The sequence below is a fragment of the Typopeltis vanoorti genome, chromosome 3 (assembly GCF_054136105.1).
Source record: "Typopeltis vanoorti isolate ZY-2024b chromosome 3, IOZ_Tvanoo_1.0, whole genome shotgun sequence".
Lineage (NCBI taxonomy): Eukaryota > Metazoa > Arthropoda > Arachnida > Uropygi > Thelyphonidae > Typopeltis > Typopeltis vanoorti.
Genome location: NC_143551.1, coordinates 11,972,775 through 11,991,350, shown reverse-complemented (window position 1 = coordinate 11,991,350; position 18,576 = coordinate 11,972,775). Strand labels below are relative to the sequence as shown.

At 34.1% G+C, this 18,576-nt stretch overlaps 1 protein-coding gene across 8 annotated transcripts in view; it reads left to right on the top strand.

The window, feature by feature from the left end:
- Nucleotides 1–18,576, top strand: part of Rint1 (RAD50 interactor 1) — a 221,506-nt gene that overhangs the window by 92,627 nt on the left and 110,303 nt on the right. For all 8 annotated transcript variants that reach the window (XM_090390551.1, XM_090390554.1, XM_090390556.1 and 5 more), the window contains exon 10: nt 13,844–14,043. In XM_090390551.1, coding sequence (XP_090246677.1) covers nt 13,844–14,043 — 200 coding nt within the window. The remainder of the gene's footprint in view (nt 1–13,843; nt 14,044–18,576) is intronic.

The following is an 18,576-nucleotide window of genomic DNA, read 5'->3' as shown; positions in this document are numbered from 1 at the left end:
ACAGAGTTGTAGCATAATTGTCCTCCCTCAATGAGCCTTTGGACTCCCTAGAGGTGTCATGTAATAATAATAATCTCATCTCATTTTCCTTTTATCCTCTTTTTTACCGTGTGGTGTCGAGGGCATATTAATCATCAGACCTCAAACTGTTCACAGGATAACGTGGACAGCCCTACTCCCTGGTGTATCCTATGTCCATATTGTTGAGTTCTCAAGGCTGGTTTGCCTGCTTTGTGGGATGAAAAACCCTACTGTCCGCCCCCAAGACCGGCTAACTTGGCTATGGCTGAGGAAGATCCTTCAGCTCCTCACATCTCCGATGGGAATCGAACCTAGGACACTCCTTCCAAAGGCATACGGTTGTGAAGTGCACAGCCACTAGGCTAACCGCACAGACATAATAATAATAATAATAATAATAAAAGTATGGGTGCATTAATCTGCCAAAAATTTGGGACACTGATATTTTAAGATTAACTCCTACTTAACTGTAATACTTCTTTTATTTAACATTAGGTGTCAAATTAGAACTTTACATTTTTTTGTCCATTACAATTTGAATTGTTTCACTTGCTTATTGTAGCGTGTAAACTGTGACATGTTGTTTTGCTCAGAAGATGCTTTTAAATTCAGCAAAATATAGGCCTGTTAATAAACACCTTTTTTTTTTATTATTTATTATTATTATTATCTGGGACTTCCAGGAAGTCAAGGACTCATTGAAGGAGGCTGTAAGTTACCCAACCCAGCTATCATACCTTCCCTTAAATTCATTTACACTAGATGCACTCACTACCCATAAGGGAAAATTATTTCACTCACTCACTGTTCTCTGGGAGTAAAACTTACCTCTTAACCCTTTCTTGACTGACAACAACCTTAACTTCCATGGATGCCCCTGTGTTCTCTCCCCGCCTTCCATATAACGAAAAATTTCATCATTTGAAATGCTGTAACACCCATTCAAAAGTTTATAGACCTCTATCATATCACTCCTCTTTCTCTTGTTAACCAGAATAAAGAAGTCCCATAATCCAGATACATCTTTGTAAGTTACTTTTATAACTTATTTTTATGGTGTAATACCGTTAATATAAATTTTGAAAGTCATAGTGTCAAAGATCATAGAGCTCATGCTAAGATGATAATATATAGTGTTAGGGACCACAAGATGGTTGTAGTTGTTTGCCAGCCATACTCTCCTTTCCAGATGCTCATGAAAATGATTGATTAGCCTTGGACCATCTGTCAGTGATGGCTAAGAGTAGAGATTGGTTCTCCACTGTCTTCAGAAGGATAGTGGTAAACAGCCTCATCTGCTCCCTTTGGAAGCATAAAAGGTGTTAGTGAATTTATTTATTTTATTGAAGAAATAAACTTTATTCTTTTATTTCATTTATTCTGAGAGTTTTTACATTTCCAAATATTTAGTCAGGTATAACAGCTGTTCACAACAGTATTTTTCTGATCATTGGTTCATCTAATGGACATCTGTTGTAAATGCTTAATATTCAATTAAGATTTGTTTTTGCATTTTATGTCATGTGCATCACAATTAAGTTCAGTTACATTGAACGTTTTTTGTAAATAACTAATATTTCAGATCTATAACAAGAAACATCTTCAGGATATTTTAAGTTAATAAGATTAGCTTGTTAGTCTTGATTAGCAAAATTAAATAATTGAAGGCATGCACTCACACATTTCATAAATATTAGCCATGCTGTGGTCAATGATGATGACAGTCATTAACAGCTTTATAGATAACTGGGAAAAAAACAAACAAACAAATAATGAGGATGTGGAATATTATTACACGGACATCTCCTTGTAGTTCACACTCATTTTGGTTGGTCCATACTGACGGTTATTGCCACAATGTTTATTACATTTCTCCTTAACATAGTTCACCGACAAAGCATTCATCACTGCCTCTGCAACCTATCCACTCATTTACAACTCTTCAAGCAAAAAATCTTGTCCCTACCCTCTTGCTAACTTTTACAAAACCTGCAGGAATGACCCTTTGTTCTCTCTCCCATCTAGTCATATATCATCATCATCATCATCAAATTCCTGCCATGTACCCTCAAGGGGTGTACAGGATATGATAGTACTACATGAAAAATTTACATCATTACTAACTTCCTATCTACAATTTTCCTCCAAATCAGTCTGTTACTTGTCAAGACTCCAACATTATCAGATCTTATATTTCTATCGTCTAAGGAGGCACTCTGTATAGTATCAATCTACCTATATTTTGGTCTTCCATTGGGTCGTTTTCCTGCCAACCTGGCAGAGAACACTTGTTTTGTTAATCGTTCCTCACCTATTCTGTTTAAGTGACCATACCACCTGAGATTAGCTCTGCTAATGCATTCCTAGATGCTGACAATATCAAGATCTTTCCTAATATCCTCGTTTTTAACATGATATTGCCATTGATGCCATCTGTTCATGCCCCTAATCTTTCTCAGGACTCTCATATCTGCGGTTTCTAGTCTTTGGTCAAGTGTTTTACTTCTAACCCAGCTCTCAGATCCAAAAGTTAAAATTGGTTTAAACACTGTCTTGTATACAGCTAATTTAGTGTTTTGGCTAATTTCTCTCTTATTCCATATAAATTTATTCAGTTGACTTCCTACCATACCAGCTTTGTTGATTCTGTTGTCTATTTCCATATTTAATTTACCATCTTCACTAAAAATCGTGCTTAAGTAGCTGAAATGTTTTACTTGTTCCACATGTTCTCCGTTCAAAACACAGTTGACATTTTCAACGATTCTACCTATTTTCATTGTCTTTGTCTTTTTATTGCTGACCTTCATACCATATCTATTGCAACAGTTATTCAATTTAGTAAGAGAATCTTGCAAACTTGTAGTGGATTTATTTAGAAGTATAACATCGTCTGCATAAAGCAAAGAGCTGATATTAACATCTCCAATTCTGATAACATGTTTAATACCACTTTCCTTCATAATGTGATCCATATAGATAATGAATAACAGAGGGGATAATGTACATCCTTGTCTCACACCAGATTTAACATTAAACCATCTTCCTGTACTTCCTTCAATTCTAACTGCTGATTTGCAACTCAAATAAATACTAAGTATTGCTTGATATAATGCCCCATTGACACCATATAACTGTAGCGTACTGAATAGCTTCTCTCTTGGCACCTTGTCATATGCCTTTTCCAGATCGACAAAACTTAAATACAGATATCTGTTATATTCCCATGCTTTCTTGACTATTTGTCATAAAGTGAAGATCTCTATTTGGCCTGAATCCAGCTTATTCTTCACCAAGCTTTTCTTCCACAATTCTTCTCAACCGTTTCTCAAGTATACTGGCATAAATAAATCTTGCCTGGAACACTCAGTAGGGAAATTCCTCTGTAATTCTCACCTTCAGTTTTATATCCCTTTTTATATATGGGTACTATTAGAGCTCTACTCCAGTCATCAGGAATTCGTCCCTTTGTCTAGGCCTTCTGAACTACAGTGCAGCCACTGTAAGACTTTTATACCACCATACTTCAGCATTTCTGGTCGAATATCATCTACTCCTGCTGCCTTTCCACATTTCAAGCCTTAGATGGCTTTTTGTACTTCAAGTATGGATATGTATTCCTGACTGTAGGCCTGTTGAGTGTTTTTTACCATTGTGCTATCACTGCTTGTTTCATTTAGCAATTTTTCGAAATAATTACTCCATACTTCAAGGATATCTTTTTCTCCCGTTTTCATGTTACCTCTAACTCCTTTTACAGCACTCTCTCCTCCATTTCTAAGCTTCTTCATCAACTCCAGAATTTCTTACCATCTTCTTGATATTATTTTCGATATTCTTGCCAAAGTCCTCCCATGACTTTTGTTTAGCTAGTTTTACACAGTGTTTTCCTTTTTTACATTTGTCTCTGTATTCTCTAAGAGCACAAGCTGACTTATTTGCCAGGAAATTTTGATATGCTTTCTTCTTTTCCTTCACTGCCTCTTTAATTTCCTGTGTCCACCATGGAGTTCTGATTTTTCTATCCTTGCAGACAACCTCACCACATGCCTCTCTGGCTGAATCCATCAGGGTTTTCTTCAAGGTTTGCCACTGAATCTCCAAGCGTGGTTCTTGTTCTCAAACTCTTTCATTTTTTCTTCAATAATCTTTGTGTATTTTAGTCTACAGTTCATATCTGACATCTGCTCAACTTTTATTCGCTTATAGAATAACATGTAAGAAGACTTTCTTACATGTTATTCTTTTCAATACAAAATTCAATTTTATCCTGCTGAAGACTAAATAGTGATCACTTCTAATTTCAAATCCTCTGTGCACTCTGGTGTCCTCTACCAAAGTGTAAACATCGCTATCAACAATAACATAGTTAACGAGACTTTTCTTATTCCTTGCCTCTTCTCTCCATGTGAATTTGTGCACGGTCTAGTCATATATTGGAAAGTAAATTTCTTTAGCGTCTACTCTATAAATCCCCTTTAGTAGCTTATATGCTTTCCTCACATTCCTCATTTTGGCCTATTAGCTAAACTTTGTAATGCTACAAACTTTCAGTCTCTCCTAATAAGGATCATTCACAAATCAGTCATAATTTTGATCACCTGTGTCTGAATCCTCCCCATTACTTCCACAATCCCAAGAAACCAAGATGACCAAATCTATGCATAATAGATCCCTTCTTGTCTTCAGCTATTTTACCCACTTTTGCATTATGTCCTTTGAAATTCAATTTCTGTCTACTGTTACCACTAACATGAAGAAATAGCTGAAATGTATGATGAAGAAATAGATTAAGAAAAAAGATGAAGAAATAACAAAGATGCAGAAATAGCCAAAATATATGAGCAAATTGAAGATATATATGAAACATATTAAAACAAAGAGGCAACACAGTAATAATGGGAGATTGGAATGCAATCATAGGAGAAGGAAAGGAGGATAACACTGTATGAAAATTTGGCTTAGGACAGAGAAATGACAGAGGACAACATCTGGTAAATTTCTGCAAACAGAAGGAATTAATAATCATAAACACAATATTCAAAACATACAAAAGAAGAAGATATACCTGGAAGAAACCCAAAGACACAAATAGATACCAAATTGATTTTATAATGGTTAAAGCAAGATTTAAAAACCAAGTAAAGCCTTCCCAGGAGTGGATGTTGATAGCTACTGGAACCTTGTATCAATGAAAACACAACTGAAATTCGAAAAACAACATCACAAAAAAGATCTACTGAAACTAAAAAATGAAGACCCCAAAAGAAAATCACCAAAAAACTAACACAAGAAAATGCAAAAGAAAACACAAACAATAACGATAAGTGGAATCAAATAAAAGACAATATCCTAAAAGCTAGTAACAAAATACTAGGAAGAGAAAAACAAAATATAAGAAAAACATGGATAACCGACGAAATATTAGATTAATGGAAGAAAGGAAGCACTGTAAGAATACAGAAAAAGTAGAACACGAAGAAAAATACAAGAAATTTAAAAAAATCTGATAAAAAGAAAATCTAAGCAAGCAAAAGAAGAATATTCCCATGAAGAATGTGAGAAACAGTTTATATCCAAATAACAAAAATGAGCAACAAATGAAAAAGGCCACACATAATAATGGCTTAGTAGATGAGGATGGTAAACTAGTTATTTATTCTGAAGAAATACTAAAGAATAGAAAAAATATCTTGAACACCTTATTAAGGCGAAGAACAGGAAGAAGAAAATGATGCAGAAGCTGAAAATGGTGATCGTCTAGAAGACTTCACAAAATTCCTGATAATACCAATCCCCAAGAAAGCAAATGCTCTTCAATGTAACAATAAGAACTATAGCTCTAATTACACACATTAGCAGAATTCTATTAAAAATAATACATATTCGAATATATAAAAGAATAGTTTCACAACTAGAGGAAGTCCAATATGGATTCAGGAAAGGAAAAGGAACAAGAGAAGCAATACTATGCTTGAGAACTATGATTGAAAAAAGAATGGAGCTCAACCAAAAAAAAAGATATATATGTTTCATGGATTTAGAAAAAGCATTTGACAGAGTTCATGGGAAGATGATGTGGAATATTATGAAGAAAAGTGACATTAACTATAAGGACAGAAGAATAATCAAACAGATATATGTAAGACAAATGGGATACATAAGAACAAATAATAAAGAAGAAACTGTACATATTAGATGTGGAGTAAGACAAGGGTGCATATTATCACCCTTGCTCTTCAACATATGTATTGAAAATGCCATCAGAGAAATTTAAGAAAGTGGCATAAAGATTTGAGGAGAGGAAATATTTTGCATCAGATTTGCAGATGATATTGCATTCATAGCAAAAAGCAGAAGAAGATTAAAAAAGTTAACCAAAACAACAAATGAAATATTTAATAAATGCCATGTGAAAATAAATGTTGAAAAAACAAAATTCTGCTGGCAAGCAAGAAACCAAAGATCATAAATTAAATGGGAAAGAGATAAAACAATAAAGAATTACAAATACCTAGGGAGGACAATAAATGAGGAAGAAAGATCTTTTAACATTTTCCATCAGTGAAATGGAAAATGGTAAAAGGAAAGTCTACAATTAAGGAAAAAAATTCTAAAAACCTATGTATGGAGTATTGCACTTTATGGCAGCGAAACATGGAAAATGGGAACAGGAGATATTAGAAGACTGGAAGCATTTGAAATGCGGTGTTGGAGACGAATACAAAAGATAAACTGGACAGACAAAAAAAAAAAAACTAATAAAGAAGTGCCTAAGGAAGTAAATGAACCCAGCACACTGATAAAGACATTAATAACATGAAGAGACAGATGGATTGGACATATCTAATGACATGAAAATCTGACAAGAAGAATAATGGAAGACAAAAGCAAAGGAAAAACAGAAAGAGGAGGACCAAGGAAAAGATACTTTGATCAAATAAAACAAAGCACTGGACTAAAAACCTAGTATGAAATAAAGACGAAAGCAAACAGAAGAGATGAATGGAAGGAAATGCTGCTGAGCTCCCAGTCATAAGACTGATGCAATCAAAGAGATTACCACTAAATCTCTTACCTCATCAGTTTCTTGAGTGCAGTTCCATCTCTGCAATATACAGCTTGTAGGTATTTCATCCGAAAGTGCATAATTTTACATTGAATTGGCAATCATTTCCTTTGTCCAAAGTGCCAGTATTTCTATTATCTTGCAGTATCCCTGTTACCTTTATTAACTGTTGCTCTTCTCAGTTTAGCATGATATTGATAGGAGCTAAAAATCAACGTAGGAGGAGCAAAAATTAAGGATATGATGAATGCTATTGAGAAACAGAAAAGAAAACTAAAAGGGGATAGTAGTGCTCATAAATGATTTAGCAGTGATAAATACAGCGTGAGAGAGAGAGAGAGAGAGAGAGAGAGAGAGAGAGAGAGAGAGAGCTTTGCTGGAAGAAGCAAGAAAGAAGAGTGAAAGAAAGAAAGAGAGGGTGAGAGTGAAAATTGTTAGTCTGCTACTAAGATGATAGTAATGAGTTAAAAAGGAGGGCTATGATAGCAAGAGAGGGTTGAACAAGATGCCATTGCTGGAAACTGTATAAAGAAGGTGTTAGCAGAGGGGTGAAGAGAAGGTTCTTTGCATGGAGAGTGGTTGGTGAGTGGAATGCATTGCCTGAGTGTTTTGTGAATGTAGATACATTGAGTCATTTTAAGGCATGGTTGGATGAGCATTGTGTGCAATAGTGTGTGTCTCCCATGATGAATCTGATTCCATGGAGGTCAGATGTTAATAATAATATCAACAGGTTTAGATTATTGATATTACAGTACCCATGTTAAACAACAAAGAACTGGAAATAATGACTAAATATCAAGATCTGGCAATTGAAGTTGGCCAGCTGTGTCTTAAACACACCAAAGTCATCCCAATAGTTATCAGTGCACTTGGTGCAACTTCAAAGAAGCTGCCCAACTATTTACAGCAATTAAACATCAACAAAGTGATCCCCCATATGACCTATAAAAAACAGCATTAGTTGGAACAGTCCATATTTTATGATACTACCTGACAGACTATTCTTAGACTCTTGGATGGAATCTGAATTGTTCTGTATCACCAGTCAAATTGTTGTTTAAATGATATCTTGTTTTGACTGTGTATCGATTATAGTCCAGTAGTCCTGGGGATCACTCTTGCTTATTGTCCTCCAATAAGCATCATCCTGCTTATTAGATGCCTGAATTGGTTCAAAAAATGTCCATATTTGGTCTCTAGGGGAGGGTTTCTTGGACATGTAAAAAATAAAGTTTAAAAGAATACAAAAAAAATATAAAATTCATAAAAATAAATAAAAAATCCTTAGCCCACTCACTGCATAAACATACTACATCATCATCAAATTCCTGCCATGTACCCTCAAGGGGTGTACAGGATATGATAGTACTACATGAAAAATTTACATCATTACTAACTTCCTATCTACAATTTTCTTGCAAATCAGTCTGTTACTTGTCAAGACTCCAACATTATCAGATGTTATATTTCTATTGTCTAAATCACAAATCATTTATACTGTATCAATCCACCTGTATCTTGGTCTTCCTCTGGGTCATTTTCCAGCCAACCTGGCAGAGAACACTTATTTTGCTAATCTTTCCTCGTCCATTCTGTTCAAGTGACCATACTACCTGAGATTAGCTCTGCTAATGCATTCCTGGATGTTGACAATGTCAAGTTCTTTCCTAATATCCTCTTTTTAATATGATATTGGAATTGATGCCATCTGTTCTTGCCTCTAATCTTTCTCAGGACTCTCATATCTGCGGTCTCTAGTCTTAGGTCAAGGGTTTTACTTCTGATCTAGCTCTCAGATCCATAAGATAAACTGGTTTGAACATTGTCTTGTATTATTGTTCCAACTAATTTCTCTCATATTCCATATGAATTTATTCAATTGAATACCTACCATACCAGTTTTGTTGATTCTGTTGTCTATTTCCATATTTAATTTACCATCTTCACTAAAAATCATGCCTAAGTAGCTGAAATGTTTTACTTGTTTAACAGGTTTCTCTTATCACAACGCAATTAACATTTTTAATGATTCTGCCTATTTTCATTGTCTTTGTCTTTTTATTGCTGCCCTTATGTATTGCAACAGTTATTCATTTAGTCAGGGAATCTTGAGACTTGTAGTGGATTTATTTAGAAGTATAACATCGTATGCATAAAGAAAACAGCTGACATTAACATCATCAATTTTGATATCATGCTTAATACCACTTTCCTTCATAATGTGATCCATATAGATAATGAATAACAGAGCAGATAATGTACATCCTTGTCTCACACCAGATTTAACATTAAACCATCATCCTGTACTTCCTTCAATTCTAACTGCTGACTTACAACTCAAATAAAGACTAATTATTGCTTGATATAATGCCCCATTGACACCATATAACCGCAGCATATTGAATAGCTTCTCTCTTGGCAACTTGTCATATGCCTTTTCCAGAAAACAAAACTTAACAAAACTTAAATACAGATCTTTGTTATATTCCCATGATTTCTCAACTATTGTTGTGAAGTGAAAATCTGATCCTGACAGCCTCTATATGGCCTGAATCCAGCTTGTTCTTCACCAAGCTTTTCTTCCACAAGTCTTCTCAACCCTTTCTCAAGTATACTTGCATAAATCTTACCAGGAACTCAATAGGGAAATACCTCTGAAAATACCTATGTAATTTCAGAGGTATTTCAGAGGAAATACCTCTGAAATTACTATGATACGGGTACTATGAGAGCTCTATTTCAATCATCAGGAATTTGTCCCTCTGTCCAGGCCTTCTGAACTATGCAGTGCAACCACTGTAAGACTTTTATACCACCATACTTCAGCATTTCTAGTCGAATATCATCTACTCCTGCTGCCTTTCCACATTTCAAGCCTTTGATGTCTTTTTCTACTTCAAGTATTGATATGTATTCCTGACTGTATGCCCGTTGAGTGTTTTTTTACCACTGTGCTATCACTGCTTGTTTCATTTAGCAGTTTTTCAAAGTAATTACTCCATACTTCAAGGATATCTTTTAATCCCGTTTTCATGTCACCTTTATCATCTCTAACTCCTTTTACAGCACTCTTTCCTCTATTCCTAAGCTTCTTCAACAACCTCCAGAATATTTTGCCACCTTCTTGATATTTATTTTCTCTATTCTTGCCAAAGTCCTCCCATGACTTTTGTTTAGCTAGTTTTACACAGTGTTTAGCTTTCTTACATTTGTCTCTGTATTCTCTAAGAGCACAAGCTGACTTATTTGCCAGGAACTTTTGAAATGCTTTCTTCTTTTCCCTCACTGCCTCTTTAACTTCCTGTGTCCACCATGGAGTTCTAATTTTTCTATCCTTGCAGACAACTTCACCACACGCCTCTCTAGCTGAATCAATCAGGGCTTTTTTCAAGGCTTGCCACTGAATCTCCAAGGTTTGATTCCTGTTCTCAAACTCTTTCATTTTTTCTTCAATAATCTTTGTGTATTTTAGTCTACAGTTCACATCTGAGAGCTGCTCATCTTTTATTCGCTTTAAAACTTTCTTACATATCATTCTTTTCAATATGAAATTCAATTTTATCCTGCTCTAGACTAAATAGTGATCACTTCCAATTTCAAATCCTCTTTACACTTTGGTGTCCTGCTCCAGGAGAAAACATCACTATCAACAATAACATAGTCAATGAGACTTTTCTTATTCCTTGCCTCTTCTCTCCATGTGAATTTGTGCACATTTTTATGTTGGAACATGGTGTTAGTAATAACCAGTCCATGTCCTCAGTAGAAATCCAACAGATATTTGCCATTATTATTAGCTTTGCTCTTTTCTCCAAATTTTCCCAAAATATTTTTGTATGTCTCTGCTATTTAGATTCCCAGCAAGGACCAACTTTTCCTTTTTGTTTGTGTCAGTTGCTTTCTCTAAAACCTCAAAAAATTCCTCCACTTCTACCTTAATAGAACCTTTTGTGGGACCATAGACACAAGTAAGTCTCATTGTTCAGTTCCCCATTCTGATATTTGCCCACATCACTCTACTTGAGATTGCATGCCATTCAAGAAGATTTGCCTCGTATTTAGTGTTGAATACTATGGCTACTCCTTGTTTTTCTTGACTGTCATTGCCTGAGTATAACATTTTGTATTTATTGCTCAGAAAGATCTCACCGGTTTTTGTCTTTTTTGTTTCAGTCACCCCTATTATGTTGATCTGGTACTTATATAATTCCTCAGCTTGCTCCATTTCTTGCCATTCAGACTTCTTATGTTGATAGCTGATCTTTAACTGTGGTGATGTTGAGTTGGGGTGTGTTTTCAGATTTCTTCCAGTTGCTGACTTTTCTATGTTCACCCTGGTTCCCTGGCAAAAACAACGTAGGTCTTGTTTAACCAGGCATTGCCCCAGCCGGCATGAAATTTTGTCATGTTGTACCATCATTTTGTATTTTGGTTTAAGGCAATAAGAATACAATTTGGTTGGCTAAATCCCAAATTTTCAGCCCATCCTCGTTCGTTCAGTATTCAGGTAGATACCCAACAGGGTGCAACACGAGAAGGTGAGGAAGGGACATTAGGTCAGAAGCCCTGGTCATTTCTCCACATTCCTTTAAAGGCTATGTGGTGGTCTCCTCTCAGTTGTACAGCTTTGACCCTTAAGCACCCCAGAAACATACTGTAGGTTCATATATAACCTTTCATGGGTTACATATGAGCTACATTAAAAAAAAAACAGAAAAAAAAAAACTGCATCCTCTCCTAAAAGCTTTAGTTTCCCCAATTTTATCCATCCATTCTCTCATTGAACTAAACTTTCTCCCAAGCCTAACTCCATATATGTTCACTTGATATTAATATCAGACTTTTATCTATCAGATTTATCCTAAACATTTGAAAAGCTTACACCATTCCTATTACACAACTTATGCATTCCGTAATTATGGTCCTTCTCAGCTCACTTCTGTTATATCTTGGAAAGAGACTTATATGCTTTCACTATCTCCTTTTTCACTTCTTCCAGTAACTCTTTCATATACTATTGCATTCCACACAGAGTTATACAAAATGACAGACCACATATGTGTATTCTTTGGCCAATCTGTATGTTTTGCAGAAGGAAGAAAGCCAAATTTCTGGAAGGAATTTATGCTATATGGATAGCATACCTGGTAAGTTTATAAGAAGCAATGCTAATATGGTTTTGTAACTGGTCATTGAGGTCAATAAATTAAAGAAAGATGAGAGAGAGAGAGAGAGATAATATCATAATCTTTCACTATAGCAAACACTGTAAGTAAATTCCTATAACAAGCTACTGAATGAGTCCTGGCCAAAAATTTATAGCATTCATTTTGGTTAAAGGGAATTTACTAAAGTAAACCTTTCACTATAATAAATTATTCCTTTGGTCCCTACAAGTTTGCTGTAGAGAGAAAGTTGAGTGTATAATATAATAATGATAAAAATCTTTAATGTTACAATAACTTGCTAGTCTTGTTTACTTTTCACTGTAAATGATTTAAAAAAAAATTCACTCATTTGGTCATCACCAATTTTTATTTTTAAAATGCTGTTTATCTAAATTAAAATAAAAATTATGATAAATCTTAATTTCTACTCTTTCATTACAGGATGTGATCAGCTTTCCCATGCTGATGCATAACAATACACACAGAGTAATGCTATATTTAATATTCTTATTTAATATTCTACTTATAGTTTATATATTATGATTTGGATTCTAGAGGATCTTAACGAAGTGAGAATGATAAAAAACTAACTTCTTATGCACTAAATGTTTTTACTTGTATGCAATTAGAAATGCATTACTTGTAAAAAATATTCCTAAGACAGTGGAAATAGCTGATGTGATATTCTTCAAGACTTTTAATATAGTAATTCCTACAGCACACAGATTTGGTCACCTGGGTTTCTTGGGGACCAGGAGGTGGTTGAAAAGATTCAGAGATGAGTGACCAAAATGGTGGAATATTCTGTCTGTGGAATATTCCTTATGAGGATAGGTTGAAGGTTTATGGGTTACAAAGTTTAGCTGATAGATAGAAAAGTAGGGGGGGGGGAATATGATAGAAACTTTTAAGATATTAAAGGAGTTTTATAAAATTGATGCAAAAAATTTTCAGTATATGACAAATAGAGAACTAGGGACCATCCATGGAAGTTGTGTGAGTCTAGTTAGTAGGGGTGTGTGCAGATTTTTTTGTCATGGACTGCCAGAATTGTTTGTCATTTCCCTGATGGTGAATGGATTCAAGGAGATGTTTGATTTGATTTGTATGTATGATGGAGTGATTTTGGTGTTCTGCAATGAGTCTCCGGACTCCATTGAGATACTGCCTTAAATAATAATAATAATATTCTAATGAGCAGTTTTGTCAGTTTTTAAAACTTGAATTATTATTATTATTTTCTAAATTGACTTTCCTGTTCTAATTCATGCCATGGCTATTTTCTGAAGCAGTTCTCCTCCATATGCATTTCTCAAAAATTGCATATAAATTCAAATATTCCATCAATAAATTTGCATTACTTTTCTGTCCTCAGCATTGTCTGTCTGGAGCACTATAAATTCATTAAACTTCTGCATTTGAAAGTAAATAATAAAAAAAAAAAAATCAGAAGAGGGTAAGCAAGATAAGCAGATTTAAATGTTATATCAGTTTATTCTTTATAATAAAGGTTAATTAACAAATAATCAAGTTTTATTGTTCTTAATTAACATGAAGTTATCTCTTTGTTTTGCATATATAGAACGATATCAACATCTCCCAAAGACTTCTCACCAGTTATCCTTTCTTGAACTTCAGCTTGAACTTCTTGATGATTTTCGACTTCGCTTGCATCAGCTTTTTAAGTCAGTCTCTCAGGAACCTATAGAATTAAATTTTTGTGCCATCTTAAATGCTGCTCATTATGTTGAAACAGTATTAAGAGAGTGGAGTAATATGCCTGTAAGTTCTTTTCTGTATTATAATATAAAGTTTATTAGATATCAAGTTTTGCATTAGTCAGTCATATGTGTAACATACACAGGAATTTCCTAAGAAAGTCTGTAGGATCTGAGAGGCAAAAGATGACTTTTTTTTTTTTTTTTAAAATAATTTTTAGCATCATTTATATGCTATAACCTAATGAATTTTGAATATTGAAAAATTGAGCTGTATCTTAAAACGTATTTATCCAGGAATTCAAAAAGAGCAAAAATAGACAAATTAAAAAAGGAAACCAAAGGATACTGAAAAAAAAAAAAAAAAAAAAAAAAAGGATACCGGGAAACTAAATACCTAATAGAAAAAAGAAGAAACATGAAGAGATGCACATGGTGTAAGAAACATAGACTATACCAAACTCTGCAAAACAATCAGGAAAAAGATAATCAAAACAATAAGACATTTCAATGCAAAAATGATAAGAACAGCAATAGAAAATAACAGCAGTATTAAAAAAAAAAAAGAAAACTTGATAATTAAGTAATCTTTATATGACAGGTGTAAAAGATGAAAACAGAATACTAATTATAAACAGAACAAACATGTTAGAGATTATAGCTAAATTTTATCAAGAATTATATACAAATAAAAGGAAAGTAATAGAGAACAACAATAGAGAAAATTAGAGAACAAACGGACACTGAAAACTATAATGGATATACAGTTAAAGATGAAGTAAAACATGCACTTACAGAAATGAGAAATGGAAAGGAATCTTGACTTCATGGAATAATAATAGAAATGTTAAAAAATGGATGAGATCTCTTGTATATAAACCCAGCAAAATTGTATAGTGAGTGTTTAAGAATAGGAAGAATCCCCAAAAGTTGGAATACTGCAAAAATCATTATATAAGAAAGGTAATAAAACTGACATAAGAAATTATAGACCTATGACCCTTCTACCAGTCTTTCATAAACTATTTACAAAATTTATAGATGGCAGAATAAACAATATATTAAATTTTCATCAACCAAAAGAACAGACAGGGTTTCAGAACATATTTCTCAACTTTAGATGATTTACAAGCTTTAATCAAGTAATGGAAAAAACAAAAGAATATAATATACAAATTTCTTTGGCTTTTTTAATAGATTATTATTATTATTATTTGACACCTCCAGGGAGTCCAAATACTCATTGAGGTAGGGCACCTGCTCTACAACTCTGTCTTCACTACTCAATCCACCAACTGACCCCAACTACACCAATGCCATCTACCGCCGACCACCATCACTAGTATTTCCACGGATAGAATGGATATGCTAACCACTCGGCCAGCCAGGCCTTTGACTCAATAGACCTAGTAAAATGCTTGAAACTTTAAAACATATAGAACTAGATGATATTTATATTACCATATTAACTCATATATATGAGAGAGGTTCATCAGTAATAAAAAGAAATTAAAAAGAGGAGTAAGACAGGGAGACTCTTTCTCACCAAAATTATTTGCTACAGTCCTTGAATATGCTATGAGAAAATTGAACTGGGAGAAAACTGAATATTGGTGGAGAATACTTAAACAATCTACAATTTGCTGATGATATCATTCTAATAGCAACATCACCAAAAGAACTAGAACACATGATTATTGAATTAAATGAAGTAAGTTCGGATATAGGCCTAAAAATAAATATGGATAAATCAGAAATAATGTATAGTGTAAATACTTAAGAATAAAAACAAATTGAAATAAATCAAAGACAGATTGAAATAGCGAATTCATACAAATATTTAGGACAAATAATTACAAACAACTGCAAACTTGATAATGAAATTTCAGCTAGAATGGAAAGTTTAAAACTTTTAAAAATTTAAAATTTAAAACTTTCCAGCAGGATGGAAAGTTTTAAATCATCATAGAGAGAGAGAGAGAGATGTTTAAAATCAATTTGCCAAATTGCCTAAAAAAGAAAGCTCTACAACTAGTGTGTACTCCCAACAATGACCTATGGTAATGAAACCTGGAGTCTGATAAAAAAAAAAAAAGACTGTAGAGAAACTGAAAACAACATAAAGAAACATGGAAAGAGCGATTTTGAGAATAACCTAATTAGATAAAAAGAATAATATTTGTATAGGAAGCAAACAAAGGTAATGGGCATTGCCTTAGTTTAAAAAAAAAAAGAAAAAAAAAGGAGCAGGCAACATATGGTGCTGTGCAGGACACGTGATGAGATTGTCTGACAACAGATGGACAAAGCGAAAACTGGTTATCGGAAACCAGGTAGACCAGTGGTAAGATGGGATGATGAAATAACAAGTTGTTGTGGACATTTATGGTGGGGAGATGCATGCATGAAGAGGCATTCATCCAGCAGTGTACTGAAGAAAGATGTTGATGAACCTAATAAGAATTTAGCATAGTAGCAAAACCCACCAAAATGACATAAATTTGACACTTAAATCTGTCTTTATACTAATCTTTCAATAAAGGTATTGGCCTTAATTATGAAAGTGTTTAGATTTCATGATCCCACTGCATAAGTGATTGATATATGTACTGGATTCCTACAAAAGAATGCTGGGGATTTAAATGCAGATAGTTTTCAAACCAAATTCTTTATAGCTACCAAATTTATTCTTTGCATATACAAAATACTTTGGATGTTAATATACCTAAATTCTGATCACTAAATGTTTATTATATTAAAAAAAAAAAGCTCACTAACTAGGATTTATGGTACATAAAAAATTCACTTATTAGAATAAATTTTTTCTTTAAGTATGCACAGTCTAAAGGATATGGCATTATTGAGAAACATAAATCTACGAGATTTCCAAAAACTTCTTGCAAAATATCTGAGCATCGTTATGAATAATTTTTCTGAATTCCAGAAAAGCTATGTATGAAAGTTTAGATTGTTGCATTCTTCACATCTTCATCATCAAATTACTCGTGTGTGTGTGTGTGTGTGTGTGTGTGTGTGTGTGTGTGTGTGTCTATATATATGTGTGTGTTGAGTGTGTGTGTGTGTGTGTGTGTATATATATATATATATATATATATATGAGGAATGCTTAAGGGTCAAAGCTGTATAACTGAGAGGAGACCTCCACATAGCCTTTAAAGGAATGTGGAGAACCGACCAGGGCTTCTGACCTAATGTCCAATCCTCACCTTCTCGTGGTGCACCCTGTTGGGTATCTACTTGGATACTGAACGAACAAGGATAGGCTGCCAATTTGGGATTTAGCCGACCAAATTATATTCTTATTGGTTAAACCAAAATAAAAAATGATGGTACGACATGACAAAATTTCATGCTGGCTGGGGCGTCGCTCAGTTAAACAAGGCCCCGTTGTTTTCGCCAGGGAACCAGGGCGAACAGCGAAAAGTCAGCTACTGGAACAAATCTGAAAACAAACCCCAACTCAACATCACCAGAGTTAAAGATCGGTACTATTAACATAAGAAGCCTGAATAGCAAAGAAATGGAGCAAGCTGAGGAATTAGATAAGTACCAGATCGACATAATAGGGGTGACTGAAACAAAAAAGACAAAAACTGGTGAGATCTTTCTGAGCAATAAATACAAACTGTTATATTCAGGCAATGACAATCAAGGAAAAGGAGTAGCCATAGTATTCAACACAATATACAAGGCTAATCTTCTTGAATGGCAGTCAGTCTCAAGTAGAGTAATGTGGGCAAATATGAGAATGGGGAACTGGACAATGAGACTTATTAGTGCCTATAGTCCCACAGAAGGTTCTACTAAGGTAGAAGTGGAGGAATTTTTTGAGGCTTTAGAAAAAGCAACTGACACAATGAAAAAGGAAAAGTTGGTCCTTGTTGGGGATCTAAATAGCAGAGTAGGAAATGATTGTGAGACATACAAAAATATTTTGGGAAAATTTGGAGAAAAGAGCAAAGCTAATAATAATGGCAAATATCTGTTGAATTTCTGCTCAGGACATGGACTGGTTATTACTAACACCATGTTCCAACATAAAAATGTGCACAAATTCACATGGAGAGAAGAGGCAAGGAATAAGAAAAGTCTCATTGACTATGTTATAGTTGATAGTGATGTTTTCTCCCTGGTGCAGGACACCAGCATCTAAAGAGGATTTGAAATTGGAAGTGATCACTATTTAGTCTTGAGCAGGATAAAATTGAATTTCATATTGAAAAGAATGATATGTAAGAAAGTTTTAAAGCGAATAAAAGTTGACAACTTTCAGATGTGAACTGTAGACTAACATACACAAAGATTATTGAAGAAAAAATGAAAGAGTTTGAGAACAGGAATCAAACCTTGGAGATTCAGTGGCAAGCCTTGAAAAAAGCCGTGATTGATTCAGCTAGAGAGGCGTGTGGTGAAGTTGTCTGCAAGGATAGAAAAATTAGAACTCCATGGTGGACACAGGAAGTTAAAGAGGCAGTGAAGGAAAAGAAGAAAGCATTTCAAAAGTTCCTGGCAAATAAGTCAGCTTGTGCTCTTAGAGAATACAGAGACAAATGTAAGAAAGCTAAACACTGTGTAA